This window comes from Myxine glutinosa, chromosome 12 (genome assembly GCF_964187855.1).
Source record: "Myxine glutinosa chromosome 12, kmMyxGlut1.1, whole genome shotgun sequence".
Classification (NCBI taxonomy): Eukaryota; Metazoa; Chordata; class Myxini; order Myxiniformes; family Myxinidae; genus Myxine; species Myxine glutinosa.
In genome coordinates, this window is record NC_136272.1 from 27606387 (window position 1) to 27620812 (window position 14426).

Below are 14426 nucleotides of genomic sequence, written 5' to 3' on the forward strand. Positions count from 1 at the left end.
CCGAGTGCGCAGACAAGTGCATGAAGCCTACAACAAAGATTGTATAGTGCCAAGAGTCCAAGCTGGAGGTGGTGGGGTGACCATTTGGGCTGCTTTTCATGCAGGGGGCAAAACTGAGGTGGTTGTTCTGAATGGAAACCTGAACCAGTTAAAGTACAGGGCCATTCTGGAAGAAACATTGCTTCCATTTGCTCGTGCAGCCTTTCGAGGAAACTTTGTCTTCCAAGATGACAATGCACGGCCTCATCGTGCTCGCAGCCTCGCATGATCCAACACTTTCTTGCTGACCGTGGTGTCGAGAATATGGAGTGGCCTGCCATGTCCCCGGATATGAATCCGATAGAGAACTTGTGGGCAGAATTAACGCGTCAAATCGACCACTTGGACCAGCAGCCGACCTCTGTGCATGAATTGCAGCAGGCTATTGTCACTGCATGGCAAGCGATTCCTGTCCAAACCTTGGCAAATCTCGTGAACAGCATGCCTCAACGTGTACGTGCTCTTCTGAATGCTCGTGGGGGTTACACGAAGTACTGAACTGGAATTTTCCTGTCCGTAATCCCAGTCGTAATTTAACTTTTGTTTTTGTATAAAAAAAATTTGGCTAATGTGCAAAATAAAGAGATACTTCTGGAAAACGTACAGAAGTTGAACACAGTACTGTCCATGAATTGAGTTCGATATCAGTTTACATCACTTTCAAGGATCAATTTATGTGTTTCGAAATGTCAAATGTGGTTTTTGTTTCTTTTAAAGGTCACATTAACAAAATCTAGAATAATTTCAACATAATTCCAATGAACTTTTGGTTCTAAGACATCTTGAAAAGTAAGTTCACCCCAACAACAAAAAAATTCCATATTAAATGCCGTCTCACACCACTTAACTGATCTCTCCATACAGGTTGCTTCTGTCAAACCAGACGTGATCTGCTTAACAGAAACTTTCCTCCTTTATGATGTCTCTGATTCCTTAGTATCTCTCCCGGGCTACTCCCTCCTCCGGTATGATAGACCTGAGCCTCGTCCTGGAGGCGGGGTTGCTATCTTTATCAAAAACTCTCTTCCTCACTCGCCCTGCACTGCACTCTGTCCACCTCACCCCCAGGAATACCTCTGGCTACGGCTTCTCCTTCGCTCCCACCTCTTGTTCATATGTGTGTTGTACCGTCCACCAAACAGTGATGACTCCATCTACATCTCGCTGTCTGATAATATGGACCAACTTCTATCTACTCATCCCAACTCTCTCTTCCTCATATGTGGTGATTTCAACTGTCATCATGCCAGTTGGCTGGGTGTGGGTACCTCTCTCACCAGCCATGGCTCCTCAGCAAAGGACTTCTGCGACTCACTGGGACTGACACAATCTGTCAATTTCCCGACCCCGATCTCAGTCAACGGAACATCTTCTCTTCTGGACTTGGTTCTGACTAACTTCCCTGAAAATGTCTGCTGCTCTTCTTCTGCTCCAATCGGATCATCTGATCATGTCCTTGTTAAAGTGGACATCTCTCTGACCATCCTCAGGGAGCCTGCTCAGCGTCGACGAGTCTGGCATTTCACTCAGGCCAACTGGCACGGTCTTCAAGCAGCCATCAATCATCTGGACTGGTCTCCCATCTCTACCACCTCTGACATCAACTCATCCTGGGAATTCTTCCAAAGTAAATTGCTCTCTCTCATGCACAGATTTATCCCATCTCGTCTTCAGTTGTCATACCCTTCCTCCCGTCCATGGTACACGGAATCTTGTGGTGAGGCTGTTGCCCAGAAACAACTTGCCTTCGTCTCCTGGAAAGCAAATCCAACGGAAGGAAATCTCATTTCCTTTCACAAAGCCCGAAACAAGTGTGTGTCCACCCTCAGGAGAGCCAGGAAACAATATCTCTCCGTTCTCAAGACCCAACTCTCTTATCTGTCTCCCTCTTCCAAATCCTGGTGGCGTCTGGTCAAATCCGTTTCTGGTGTTTGTTCCCCCTCCATCCCCTCCCTTACCTCAAACGGCTACACAGCTGACTCCGCACGTGAAAAAGCTGAATGCCTCAACTCTGTGTTTGCCTCTAAATCTTGTGTCCCAAACCCATCCCTCTCTGTACCCACCATACCCAGTCGTACCCTGCTGCTCCTGGACTCCGTGTCCTTTCCTCCTGACAAGGTGGAAAAGTTTCTGTCAACCCTCGACTCTGATTCTGCAACTGGACCCGACGGCATCAGCCCACGGGTCCTAAAATCCTGCTCTGCCGCTCTATCTCACCCTCTCTCTGTTCTCTTCACCCTCTCTTTTGCTCAAGGTCAACTGCCATCTGCTTGGAAATCAGCCAACATCACCGCTTTGCACAAAAAAGGTGCAAAAACAGATCCTAGCAACTACAGACCAATCAGCCTTCTCCCAATTATCAGCAAAGTCATGGAATCCATCATTGCTTCGGATATGAAATCTTTCCTCTTCTCCAATGGCTTGATCTCTGATCATCAATTTGGTTTCAGACCAGGTCACTCTACTCTGGACATGCTGCTTCTGCTGTCTCAACAATGGATGGAGGTCCTCAATGCCAAACAGGAAATTAGAGCTGTCTCCCTCGACATATCACGTGCCTTCGACACGGTCTGGCACCCCGCTCTGCTCACCAAACTCTCCTCCTTTGGTATCCATGGAAATCTCCACGCATGGCTGGCGGACTTCCTCTCTAGTCGTCGTCAACGTGTGGCCCTGAATGGGTTTCTCTCATCTCCTCTTCCTGTTCAGGCTGGAGTTCCCCAAGGCAGTGTTCTGGGCCCCGTGCTTTTTCTGGTCTTCATCAATGATCTCTCTGACTCTCTTGAAAATCCTCTCTATCTCTTTGCTGATGACTCCACTCTCTGCCGCTCCATTCCTCTTCCCTCAGATCGGCAGTCTGCAGCCTCCTCACTCTCTGAAGACTTGGACAAAATCACAGACTGGTCAAACAAGTGGAACATGTCTTTCAATCCTGACAAATCTCACACTCTTACTATGTCTCTCCAAAAAGATCGACTGGACAACCCTCCCATCTACTTTCTCAACAATCCTCTCCAAGAAGTTCTGTCGCTCAAGCTTTTGGGTCTCACTATCTGCCATGATCTTTCTTGGGAAAACCACATTTCCAAGCTGGCCTCCAAAGCCAGTCGCCGACTGGGCATCCTCCGTCGTGCGAAGTCTTTCCTCGGCACACCTGAGCTCACCACATACAAGGCTTTCATCCGCAGCTCAATGGAATACTGTTCTCCCCTATGGGCCGGTGCTCCTGCCTCACACCTAGCTCGGCTTCACACTGTTGAAACCAAAGCTTTCAGAATTATTGGAATCTCCCGCGATGAAGCTATCTCTGAGGGCCTTTCACTCACTCACCGCAGGCAGGTAGGTGGTCTTTCTGTCTTCTACCGACTCCTCTCCGGCCTTGCACCCCCAGCTCTCTCTGTGCTCTGTTCCCCAAATATTCCTACAGGTCGCACAAGATCTGCCAGCAACCCTCTGATGGTTAAACTGCCGAAATCTCAGATCTCTGCTCACCTTCACTCTTTCATTCCTCTTTTCTCCCGCCTCTGGAACAAACTCCCTCACTCCCTTCAATCCCTCCCTCCAGGTCTTTAAAACAGCTGTTCACCACCATCTCTTATCTTCCCCCATCCAAAACCTTGATCTTTTCTACCCCCGCTAATTCACCCCAGATCCACCTTGTTTGAAATTCCAACTTCTTTCCTGGAAGTCCTGGCAGTGTCCATATGTTTTATACCTCTCCCACCGCCCCCTTCCCATGCCCCCCCCCCCCCCCCCAAAGCCCTCGCCCTCTCTCAGATCTCTCGATGTCTCCATGTCTCTCGGTCCCTGCTCTCAAATGTTGTGTTTGTGTCCTTCCCCCTCTCTCCCCATCTTGTCTCCCGCTCCCGATGTTATATGTTTTATGTGTCGGTTTGTCTTTCTGTGTGATTAATGTTCGCTCTTTCACGAGACTCGATCTTGTATACAAAAAAAAAAAAAAAAAAGTCTGTGTATATAATATATATATAGTAATACCCCGGCCTACGTCATTAATTGGTTCCATAAGTAACTCGGTTTTTGACGTAAACCGGACGTAATGCCTTTTAGCTCTTTCACGAGCCTCGATCTTGTATACAAAAAAAAAAAAAAAAAAATCCTTTAAAATGCCTTAAAATGAAGACAAACACCATAAAACTAGAGTAAATAACTCTCGAAAGTATATAACTATCGCTAAACCTTAAAGGGGAACGGACTTGAGTATAGACATCAAATGCTTCAGATTAATTAATTGTAGCAACAAAAAAGATTAAGTTTGGCGCAAAAATTGTTGCTCTAGCTTGCGTGAATCGTGAGATATCCAAGTTTTAAAATGCCAATAGCAGACGATTTCTCACGCGCCGGCCAGCATCTGGTGATGACTATCATCATCATCGTGACGTCATCGGAGGAAGCTGATGTGACTGCGCAATAGTAAACAATGGTAGACACCGACTCCGATAGTTGCGTAAGTCTGGATATCAGCGATATTTCTGACCAATCTGATGCGGAAAATGAAGAGAAAGTTAATAATCTTGAGGCATCACACTCGATTCTCCCATACAGATTCAAACCATACCGTCCAGAGAGTGAAGAAGAGAAATCGTCGGACACAGACACAATGGCGATCGATTTTGATCTCGGGCGCCTCCAAAATACTGAATGGTATTCATTTTTATGTCTCTTTTTTAATTGAAAAAGTTTCTTTTTCTAGTCAATGGAATACATAACTAATATTTAATTAATATTCGGTGCCGTGAGGCAAGAAATGGATAGAAACACAGAAACGAAATACGACTTTATTGACTTAGTGCAGCACTGCAGGTGTATCAGTTGTAATTGTATCATTATAGCACTCTCTATAATGCAAGCAATCTCTGTGTGTCTGTGTGTATGTCTGTGACCGCTGTTTCTCGACAACCACTGGTCCGATCTAAGTGAAACTTGCCAGGTATATTGCTGGGGACCTGAGGATGTGCCTTTTCAAGGTTTGCTATTAATCGGACAAGTGGTTACCAAGTTATGGCCATTTATTTAGCAAACACATACGTTTTGTACGTGAACGAAGGAACAGCGAAGGACGAGAGTGAAGGAACGGCAAAGGACGAGAGCGAAGACCGAAGGAACGATGCAAGTTTTAATTTTTCTTTGCACGTACGGTCAAGCGACAGCGAAGGAACCGCGTGTGTTTGTTGTTTCTGCCTCGCGGTTTGAAAATTGAATACTTGGCCATTAAAACTAATTTGCGATTAATCGTAACTGCGATATGCGAACTTCCAGACAGTGAGGCCTTATTTTTGGTACGTACATCAACGTACGTATGTCCACGTACCTCCCCGCACGTACGGGCACACACTAGCAGCATCCACACAACGAATGGGCATGATTCCAACTGATCGTAACGAAAACAAAGCGATGTTCTGATCGTCACAAAGCCAACAAGGCTTTAAGAACGAAAAACTGGGTTACTTCGCAAACGTCATTTCCGGTTTGCGGTTTTGACAAAACGGATTTTGCTTGTTCGGCGATATTTTGACAAATTCTAATAAAACCGCGAAGGTACTTGTGAAATGAACTCAATAGAAGTGTTTAAGATATGTTTCTGTTTCGAAATCTGCAAAGTTGTTTTGCTCATGTCCGTTCTCCTTTAAAGAACACTAAAAACACATTTTAGTCATATTTTTTAATGAGTAATGAACACAATTAATAAATGAATTTGTAAACAATAATAAATAAAATTAATAAGATTATGTTATTCACCTTAAACATGGCGTCTCTTCTGAACACAAACACACATTTTAGCAGTCTGAGCCGGCGGCGCTTTTTCAGTGACATATGCGAGAATACGTTCCCTATCATGAATGATGGTCGATACCGTCGACCGTGGCAGCCCTAAGGCATAGACCTTATCGTGAATTGGTAAATATCAACAGAGAGCGCTCCACCGCAAAGCATGATGGGATCGAAAAGGGGGCAAAGGTAAACACGAACCCAGAAGAGGAAGCGTCTGTCTACGATCGACGCTGTGTTTACGGAAAGGAAGATGGCTAATGTGAAAGATATTCAGCGTTTTTTGGCATTAAAATCCAGCGATTTAAAGAAATATTTGAGGGAAAGGGGGGTTCCCATTGGAGAAGAGAAACAACCTGCTTATGCAAGAACAGTTCCTGAATGTTGAAACCTCGATCGGTCATACAAATATCGCCGGGCTGGAACTTGTCTACAATGTTCGTCATCTTTACAATTTTTTTGTCCGACGTGTTTCCTCCTGTAGGTTTGGAAATGTATGAAATTGTTCCGCTAGGTGTAATACCAAGCAGTCTGTCAAAGTGACAGCGACCGCCGGCTACGCTATTGCCCCTTTCCAATCCTATGACGCATTGCGGTGCCGATTCGCGATAAGGTCTATGCGCTATCACCAACACTTTTTCATCTTTTTCATACCTTTTAATCAGATTTAACTTATCTTCCATCGTAACCACATTACGCTTGGAAACACTAGCATTATCCTTCTTCGGACCCATGGCTAACAGACACAGTAAAGGAATACTGTACGTCGCCTCTGTTTTGAATGAGAACCAGCAGCTGCTCGTACGTACATTTTTATATTTTTTTAATGTGCTTTTTATTGCATTTTAAATTGTTTTTTTAGCTTCTTTTATTGTTAATTTATGTACTATTTTATTTATTTTAAATATATTTTTAAGGAAAATGTTTTTTTTCACGTCCGTAGGAGTGACGTAAAGTCGCACATAATGATGTTTGCTGAACTGAAATTTACTCTAGAAGAGTGGCGTAAAGTCGGATTTGACGTAGGTCGAAATGGCGTAAAACGTATATATATATATATATATATATATATATATATATATATATATATATATATATATATATATATATATATATATATATATATATATATATATATACAGACTCTCATCGAGTTACGACGGGGTTACGTTCCGACAAGCAGGTCGTAAGTCGAAGTAGTCGTAAGTCGAATCACCCTCATGGACTTATTATATATTACTTATTACATATTTCCAAGTCCGTATTCCACCATAGTATCATTTGTTAAAAGTCATACAGCCTAAATCCCATAATCCAATCCAATCCATACACTGTACAATAAGTAAAAAAAAAAAAAAAAGGTTGAAATAAAAGACTTTATGACATCACAATGCGTTTTACAGTACAAAAAAAAAGCTTACAAAAATACAGGTACATAATGAGGTACACAAATAATGTGGCACTGTAATATGTGATAAAGTACCCTATAACATAAACACACAAATCAGTCCTTTGAACAAGATGGCTGGTCATCCATCAGTGCTCCTTTAGGGTCTCAAAGATGCTCCTAGCCTTCGCCTGGATCATCAGCAAACTTAGCGGCACACGTTTCTGCAGCCTCCATCCACGTCAACAACAACTTCTCCATTTCATGGATAGGCCCTTGTCGCTTCTTGGTGATGATGGTAGCTCCCATGAGCGCTGATCCCTTCACAGCTTCTCGGATGCGGTGTTTATCCTTCAAGATGGTGGACACCGTCAAATTTGAGAGGCCTAAGTCATGTGAGATGGCGGCCACGCTTTTACCGTTCTCGAGCTGCACGATTATTTTCATCTTTAACTCCAGGTCGATTGCCTTCCTCTTCTTTTTCTCTGATCCATCAGTGGATGCACTCTTCCTCTTGCTAGACATGATGATGGCAGTACGGGACACACACACACCTATAGGCGATGGAGCGTAAGGGATGTTGTCAGCGTGAGGCACAAGGAGCAACTGAGATTTTTGCGACGGTCGTAAGTGCGAGTCGTCTTAAGTCGCCTACGTCGTAACTCAAGGAGAGTCTGTATGTATGTACAGTATGTATATATATATACTACTGTGTTCAAAAAGTATCCGACTTTTATTTTTCATGCGTAAAAAAAAAGAAGCTAGGGAGGCGTTGATTGGTGCACGTATGTAGGCGATCCTAATGCGCACGTGTGAATTTTTTCCCACCTACAGAAGCTGTCATTCGACGGCAGACCGCCGATGAACAACGCTACTGCATCACGCAGTAGCGTTGAACTACTGCGTAGTTCACTACTGCAGAATTGAACAACGCTACTGCATCAAATTTTGTGTAAAGCTTGGCGATTCCCAAGTGGAAACGATCCGCAAGATTCAACACCGTTCATTCCATTATGAAGGAGGATTTGGGCTTCAGGAGAATCTCAGCGAAGTTCGTACCAAAGCTGCTAACGATTGAGCAGAAGCAACTCCGTTTGGAGATCGCACAGGACATGCTGGAGACTGTGAACAGCGATCCCAGCTTCCTCAACACAGTGATCACTCGCGATGAGTCCTGGGTTTATGGGTACGACCCAGAAACCAAGTTGCAGTCATCACAATGGAAGCATCCAACATCCCCGAGGCCAAAAAACACAAAATTTGATGCAGTAGCGTTGTTCAAGTTTTTCCGTCATTTTGTCAAAAACGAAAATCCGACGGCGCTCACTTACATGTCCTCACTCATCGACGGTCTGCCGTCGAATGACAGCTTCTGCAGGTGGGAAAAAATTCACGCGTGCGCATTAGGATCGCCTACATACGTGCACCAATCAACGCCTCCCTAGCTTCTTTTTTTTTACGCACGAAAAATAAAGGTCGGATACTTTTTGAACACACTGCGTATATATATATCCAAATATATCTTCAGTTCTCCAGCTTTCAATGAGCGCACGTAATGACGTCACTGCCATGTACATACGCTCTGCCTGTCAAGCTCTCAAGAGAACCCTCCGACAGAGCAGAATTTTGATCTTAGTTCAGATACTGTCATAAGTGTATGTAAAACTCACAGTTACCGACCTGGTTTCGCCCTTTTGGGGCTCATCAGGGCAACACAGTGAGTCCTGCATATACTTATGACTCTGAAAACCTTTCGGCTATATACCAGTTACTATGCAATTTCATACCATCAGTGGTGAACCGCCATTAAGGTATCCCATCCTGCTATGCTGTACCTTAATGGGAGCGATAAGTACCATCTGCCACATGGCACATTATCTCTGGTATCCACTCATTACATGGAATCGCCTGGATGCAGCCGGGAGCAACCAATCCAAATAGCCTGATCCGCGCTATTAGTAACTAATAATAGCGCGATCACGTGTACGCAAACCGCTCGGCGTATCACTATTACACGTGGTTCATGCGAGGCTTATTTCCTCGCTTCCAGGGCAGCGCTAGTACTTAGGTAACAGCGAATTTGGTCCTGAAACCCTATTTAGCGCTGTCCGGAAGGGGCGTAATAGGTCTCGGGTCACGCCAGGTCAGTAAAGACAAGGGGATTAATCCCCCCTTGATAAGGGGAAAAGGCCGGTGACAGATCCACAACAATATATATATATATATTGCAAAATGTCCGCAAGCTGGCTGGGTAGGCCAGGCCTGGCCTTCGACTGGAGGTGATTTGGATAGGAATGTGGGTTCCAGCGATAACTCACCTCCTCTTTACAAAATATACTGTGGGATCTTTCACGTCCACCAATTAACGCTAGCAGATGGGACACCCGGCTTAATGTCTATTCGAGGGACAGATTTTGTGATGTAACGCACTGCCTGTGAAGCGCCAATCAGATAGTTTATCGTTGGGTCTGGAATCAAACCCAGGCAGGACAGCTTCAAGGTGAGTACGCTACCTCTGCATCAACCTCTCAGCCCGTTACAAAGAGTTAATGCATTACAAAAGAGTAATTCCTTTGATTACTGTGTTAGACGTGCCTTGTGCAAACAGGACACTTTTATTGGTCGACTCTGTGCATCTGTAGGATGCTTTGCGTCGGTCATTTCTCAGTTTTAAACTTTCTTTGAATTGTTCATTTCTATTATTTTTAAGCGGTGAAGCCGCTTCAATATTTGGCTATGTCCTTTCATCCATCATTCCGTCAAAATTAAAGAAGAACCTTTCTAACCCACCGTGTTTAATTCTAATGGGTTCCGAAGTGTAATTCTAGGGGGTTCTAAAGGGTAATTCTAGAGGGTAATTCTAATGTGATCTCAAGGGTTCTAAAGTGTAATCCTAGAGGGTTGAAAAGGGTAATTCTATAGGGTACTTCTAATGGGTTCAAAAGTGTAATTCTAAATCGTTCTAAAAGGTAATTCCAATGGGTTCTAAAGGGTTCTAAAGTGTAATTCTAAAGGGTCCTAAAGTGTAATTCTAATGGTTCCAAGGGGTTTCGTTAGTTTCTAGGCTTTGCCTGTTTTAAAATGTTCATATTAAAAATGCCAAACTGAACCACTTCCTTTGGAGATGGGTGCGATTGTTTTTATTAATATCAGAAATATAAACAAATATATTTCGATCATTCTGTATGGTACATTGAGCAGGTTTTTGTATATGATATTGAGTATGAAGGTGATTTATTTTATTTTCAATGACAATAGGCAAGATCATTATGTATTAAAGTGCTTTGTGTCGAGATAAATGAGGGAAGAAACGTTACTTTGGAAGAAGGGGAGGGTGGAGTGTTATCACTTGTTGCTGCAAGAAATGATTTCACCATAGTTGTGTTAGAACTGAGCAACGAAAAGCCAAGAGATGAAATCTCCTCCATGATGGAAAACCTTTCCTTGTAAATATTAACACAATTTGAGCTTTTTATTTTCCATCTCTTTTGACTTATCTGTTATCATCAATTGGCGGTTAATAAACAAGAGACGTTTTTATTTCTTTTTTTCAATGAGGTTAACATCCTGGCTACAGAAATCACTTTTTCTCGATTTGCTTGCTTGTTCCCCTTCATTCTGCTCGCTTGTTTAAATTAACGCAAATAAATGGGACATAGTAGAAGGTAGTTTGTCCCATTGTGCCCGTTTTGCACTCCATCCAGGCTTTTTCGTGTAACATCGGTCCTCTCCTCGCCTTTACACATTAAAAAGAATCCTAGCGCTAAATCCGGATGTACGTTCGGTACTACCTCGAGGGACTTTTTGGGATCCGTCTTTTCTGAAGCTTTAGCCATCCGAAACCAGCAAAACCGAGCCGGTTCCGAACTCTGACGTGAAGCATCATTTTCTGGTCGTGTTTTGCCTCGCAGGGATCAAGGAATTTTCCAACTGGCCGACCATACCGCAGGTATTCTTCAACGGCGAATTTGTAGGCGGCTGTGACATTCTGCTCCAAATGCACCAGAATGGGGACTTGGTGGAGGAGCTGCAGAAGGTAGGTATCATGTCAGCTCTCCAGCGTGATGAGACCAAGAATTAGCCAGGGTGGCATGGGGATGGAGTGTGGGTCTGCATAACCATGGAATTTGGTTACAATTGGATATTTTTGTGAATAAATGTGCTGATCTTATCCAAGAGTATAGCTCAAGCCTTAGGATTTCCAAAGTTTGAGTACAAATATATTATTTTACTTCATGGTGATATCCTGCAATCCTATTCCTCATTATTCTATTTGTTCCATTTGCCACACGAGATGTTTATTGTTACAAGTCAGCTTCTTGGACTGTTTCTGGATGGAATGTCACGTGAATGAAGAACCACGCGCCTTCCTCTGGCCCAGCCTGTGTATAGAATGTTGTTGGTTTAATTTTTAGTACCATACGTGTGTAAAAATAAATAAATAAAAATACCAAATTCACAATGGTCTAACATTATGGGTGCCTTGTGAAAATGCTCCTTTGCCACTTGTATTTCTGGACATTGTTTGACCGGACGGGTACATTTTGTTCATTTCATCCACTAATTTGAGGCTCATCTTGCGAGAAGTTCGCAAGATGAACAGGGACCATGCTGGTTGTTGGTAGCTCGTTAGCACTGGTTGGTGATGGCATATTGTGCGATTCAAACGGAACGCGTTACCTGTTTTGAGGGCTTGCCTTCTTGGATCTCATAATTTAACGGAAGATGGCTGCAAGTTCAGGGATGATGCATTTTTACTGATGGCGGACTATTTTCTCAGCATTTGTGCGTGATAATTTTGCCGTAGTTTCTGGTGGCAACATCTGGCTCTTCAGAAAGCATTCAAGTGTGTAACAATCAAACTTTATCCGCAACTGAAAGTGTTTTATACCTTGTTTAACAAAGGTCAATAAAAGTTGCCGTCACTTCATATTGTCTTGTCTCGCACTATCTTTCCACCTGCTGGTTATGTTTTGAGCTAACAGGTTGCTTCATGTTGTGAATTTAGTGAGCATTGCTGTGAGAGGTAACTTGCCAGGCCTCAGGGAGCAAACAGTGTTGAGGAATTCCTCATGTTACGTTCACTGCCATTACACTCTTACATGAACTTTAAAAATGTAAAAAATGTATATTGTTACGGCGCCAGGTTCTGGGGTTTACCACGAGGGGAACTTCTCGGGCTCCTCCCAAATTCTCGGCCTTGAGGCCACCGGCCATGGATAACTCCATGGTCTGGTACTGATTGATACCGCCAAACCTGACAGGGTCTTCACGACGACACGTGTTACCTTTCCAGTGGGTTAGCAATGCCAATTGGGGCATGTATCCTCGATTCGCATTGCGCACTTGTCTAATCGGGTACGGTCGAGTGGAACCGACAAGAATGCACCGGCTAACTTATGGACGGAGCCAATCGGTAGGAAAAATTTTTCCAGCTATCTACTGTTGCACACTTAATTTAGCCAATGAAACGGGCAGGTTGGAAATGAAAGGAGACGAAATGGGCAGGTTGGAAACAAACTGTTTACCAAAGAGCCAGTATTTACAAGGATCAATCAAAGGAACACATTCACAAAAGCTGTCATCATTAAAAGAAAAGGTACAGTGATTAATTCCAGTGATCAATGACACCACATGGTCAGAGCGTCTTACCATATCTCCTTGTGCAATATTACTTAGCACGATACATATGACATGGGCCTAGCTGAATCATTCTGAGGAAGGCAGAGAGGAAAAGAAGAATATGGTAGAGTTCAGATCAGGGTGTGCTGATGACCCTTCGCTTACTGGGAGCACCGTCGATGGACAGATACCAGTCCTGATACAGGTACGAAAAGGGGGGAGAGTAAGGTCTGTGTGATATAGTGGTGTGGGTGTATGCTGTGTGTGTGTAGAGGAAAGGTGTGGGGTGCGAATCAGTAAGCCTGTCCTGAACAGGGGACCATGCTGGTTGTTGGTAGCTCGTTAGCACTGGTTGTTGATGGCTAAGTTATTAGTTTGTGTTAATACTTTAAATAAAAGTAGTAATTAGATCAGTTTGAATGAGGATATTGCATTGCTGTGTTGAGTAACTGTCTGGACACAACTTTGAGGTTCTGGGTCCATTGATGCTGAGTAATCTTCTGATGTGGCCCTGCAGTCAGGTTTGTAGATCTGTCGTTTGGAGAGGTTCTGGGCTGAAAGGATCGAAACCTTGATGAAAAACGGTGCCCAGCTGAAGATCCGGGCAGTTGGAAAACCAGTCATTTGCTTATAGGTTAAGGTTATAACTTCAAATATAAATAGCTTTCACAAGTACTTACAAGTACATAATATATCTGTGTGTGTGTGTGTTTGTATAGGTGCGTTTATATGTACATGTGTATGTATATGTATTTATGTATGTATGTGTTTATATAAATATATACGGTATATGTATATATTGTGTGTGTGTGTGTGTGTGCGTTTGTGTGTATGTACAGTGCATTCAGAAAGTATTCAGACCCCTTCACTTTTTCACATTTTGTTATGTTGCAGCCTTATGCTGAAATCGTTTAAATTCATTTTTTTCCTCATCAATCTACACTCAATACCCCATAATGACAAAGAGAAAACAGGATTTTAGAAAGTTTTGCAAATTTATTGAAAAAAAAAAAGCTGAAATATCACATTGACATAAGTGTTCTTACCCTTTGCTATGACACTTGAAATTTAGCTCAGGTGCCTCCCATTTCTCTTGATCATCTTTGAGATGTTTCTACACCTTGATTGGAGTCCATGTGCGGTAAATTCAATTGATTGGACATGATTTGGAAAGGCACACACCTGTCTATATAAGGTCTCACAGCTGACAATGCATATCAGAGCAAAAACCAAGCCATGAGGTCGAAGGAACTGCCTGCCGAGCTTAGAGACAGGATGGTGTCGAGGCACATATCTAGGGGAAAAAAAAAAATTCCTGCTGCATTGAAGGTTCCCAAGAGCACTCCTCCCAAGAGCCTCCATATTTCTTAAATGGAAGAAGTTTGGAACAACCAGGACTCTTCCTAGAGCTGGCTGCCCGGCCAAACTGAGCAATCGGGGGAGAAGGGCCTTGGTAAGAGAGGTGACTAAGAACCCGATGGTCACTGGCTGAGCTCCAGAGATTCTGTGTAGAGATGGGAGAAACTTCCAGAAGGACAACCATCACTGCAACACTCCACCGATCTGAGCTTTATGGCAGAGTGGCCAGATG

General features: G+C 43.5%; 1 protein-coding gene across 1 annotated transcript in view; it reads left to right on the forward strand.

Moving 5' to 3' along the window:
• LOC144888511 (glutaredoxin-related protein 5, mitochondrial-like) overlaps positions 1–12143 on the forward strand; it is a 29729-nt gene extending 17586 nt beyond the window's left edge. Inside the window, exon 3 of the mRNA XM_078766643.1 lies at positions 11125–12143. Within this exon, the coding sequence (XP_078622769.1) occupies positions 11125–11294 (170 nt within the window). The 3' untranslated portion in view covers positions 11295–12143. The remainder of the gene's footprint in view (positions 1–11124) is intronic.
• Positions 12144–14426: the final 2283 nt, after the last annotated feature.